General features: G+C 40.3%; 1 protein-coding gene across 1 annotated transcript in view; it reads left to right on the top strand.

Annotated features, from left to right (window-relative positions):
• The first annotated feature begins 380 nt into the window (after positions 1-380).
• The window catches only part of apobec2a (apolipoprotein B mRNA editing enzyme, catalytic polypeptide-like 2a), a 6,890-nt gene continuing 5,453 nt past the window's right edge, over positions 381-1,817 (top strand). Inside the window, exon 1 of the mRNA XM_035662198.1 lies at positions 381-808. Coding sequence (XP_035518091.1) covers positions 579-808 — 230 coding nt within the window. The 5' untranslated portion in view covers positions 381-578. The remainder of the gene's footprint in view (positions 809-1,817) is intronic.

Here is a 1,817-nt window from a genome sequence, read left to right as displayed (position 1 = left end):
AAGCTGCTGATTGACAATACTATATGGTGAGTTTTAATTCACTATCAAAGTATCCAGTGTTCCCCTCTGAAAGCCTATGAAGTCACACACTTCAAACTTGAAGCTAAAACTTACCAAAAATGGAATGGTTAGCCAGCCCTTAAAGTTTTATAGATAGTTTCATTTGATTTGAGTAAAGTATTCCCTCACCACAGCAGAGTGATTTCCCCGCTGATACATTTAATAGTTAAGTGAAACTGTAAACAATCCTTAATATCAGCCTGGGTTATAGACAAACCTATGAACTGTATGGTCTGCCCCTATGTCTCTCTCTCTCTCTCTCTCTCTCTCTCTCTTTGGTTAGCTCCTTGCACTACTTTCTTCCATTGCTTCCCCCCTGCCCTCTCTACCATTCCACTCCTCCCCCTCACTAGCTCTCCCTTCCTCTCTGCTTGTCTGCTGATTAGTCATTTTTTGTTTCAGGTCTTCTGTCCTTACCTCCTGTCTTCATCTACGTCTTGTCTTTTTTTAAATATCGCCTTAACTATTTCTATGTTGACTTTCTCAACACAAATTCTACGGACATTCATTCTTTAACCATGGCTGACAAAAGTCGTACACCAATGAGAAGAAAAGAGAGGAAAGAAAAGGAGTCTGCTGAAATGACCAAGGATGTAAAGAAAGCTAAGAATGAAGGAGAGATGGAAGTGGATAGTGGAGAACTCCCATCAGCTGAGGCGACAGTCACCAATGGTTCAGTAGCTAACGGTGAGAACGGAGATCTTCAGGTTGAGCCAATGGAACTACCTCCATTTGAAATCATCGCAGGGTATGTCCAAATCAACTAGTATGGTTCATGGAACAGTTTATTAGACAAAGCTCAGGTTATGCATGTAAGAGACCACATTCTCATTAGACATGTGCTTAAGTCGACAGTTTGTCTTGGCTGATCACACCAGTGATCCCACATGCTTACACTGGGAAGCACTTAGAGTTGACTTCAGTGAACTGTCTGACATTTAGGAGTGCTTATGTGGATCTTAACCCTTTCATGCCCTAGGTGGTACCTTGCAGAAACTTCTAATATGATCAATGTACCTAATGTAATTTACATAACCTATAACCTAACCTATAAACTGTTTGGTGCATCGTACGGATTGTTTTATACTAGTGACTATAAAATGTCTAAATGTAGATTCAGACCAACTTTCCCTTCAATTAGAATGTGATTAAAAAAACTTAACTAACCAACGGTAAACTGCTGCTATTGACTATCACTCAGCTGTTATAAATGGTACTTCAAAATAAAAGCCATACAAACTTCCACCGCACATGATCAGCTGTAAAACTGCTCAGCACTGAATGTGCCGTTTGTTACCTTTGACGTGGTGCAATGCTCGAAACTGCCACCGAGCACAGTGCTCAAAGTTGAAATGATTTCAACTATGACCTTGGTTGCCGCTGACCTTTCAAAGTGCAACCAATGCTGACCTTTTAAAGAAAACCAGTGGGATAATAGCTAAGTTGAAATTATTTCAACTTTGACCTTTGTTGTCACTAACTAGGGTTGCAATCTGTCCCATATAATACAGGATTGTCACGTATTGAAAAATGCACTGTCACTTACTGAATCAATCCCATATTTTCTTGCACATTCTACTGTAGTTTCATAGGAGCCCCCAGACAGGCTAGGAGGATGTTTGTAGTTTGTCAAATAATTTTAGTGTCCCTGACTTGTAGGCCGTCTAAACCGATCCGCACCATGGACAGGACTTGTGTGACTCTATAACAGGGTTAAAACATGAAGCCTGTAGCACTATTTCAATTCAATTCAATTC

The sequence above is a fragment of the Morone saxatilis genome, unplaced genomic scaffold (assembly GCF_004916995.1).
Source record: "Morone saxatilis isolate NCDOM2014 unplaced genomic scaffold, NCSU_SB_2.0 Contig18, whole genome shotgun sequence".
Taxonomy (NCBI): domain Eukaryota; kingdom Metazoa; phylum Chordata; class Actinopteri; family Moronidae; genus Morone; species Morone saxatilis.
This window is presented reverse-complemented; position numbering and strand designations above follow the sequence as displayed.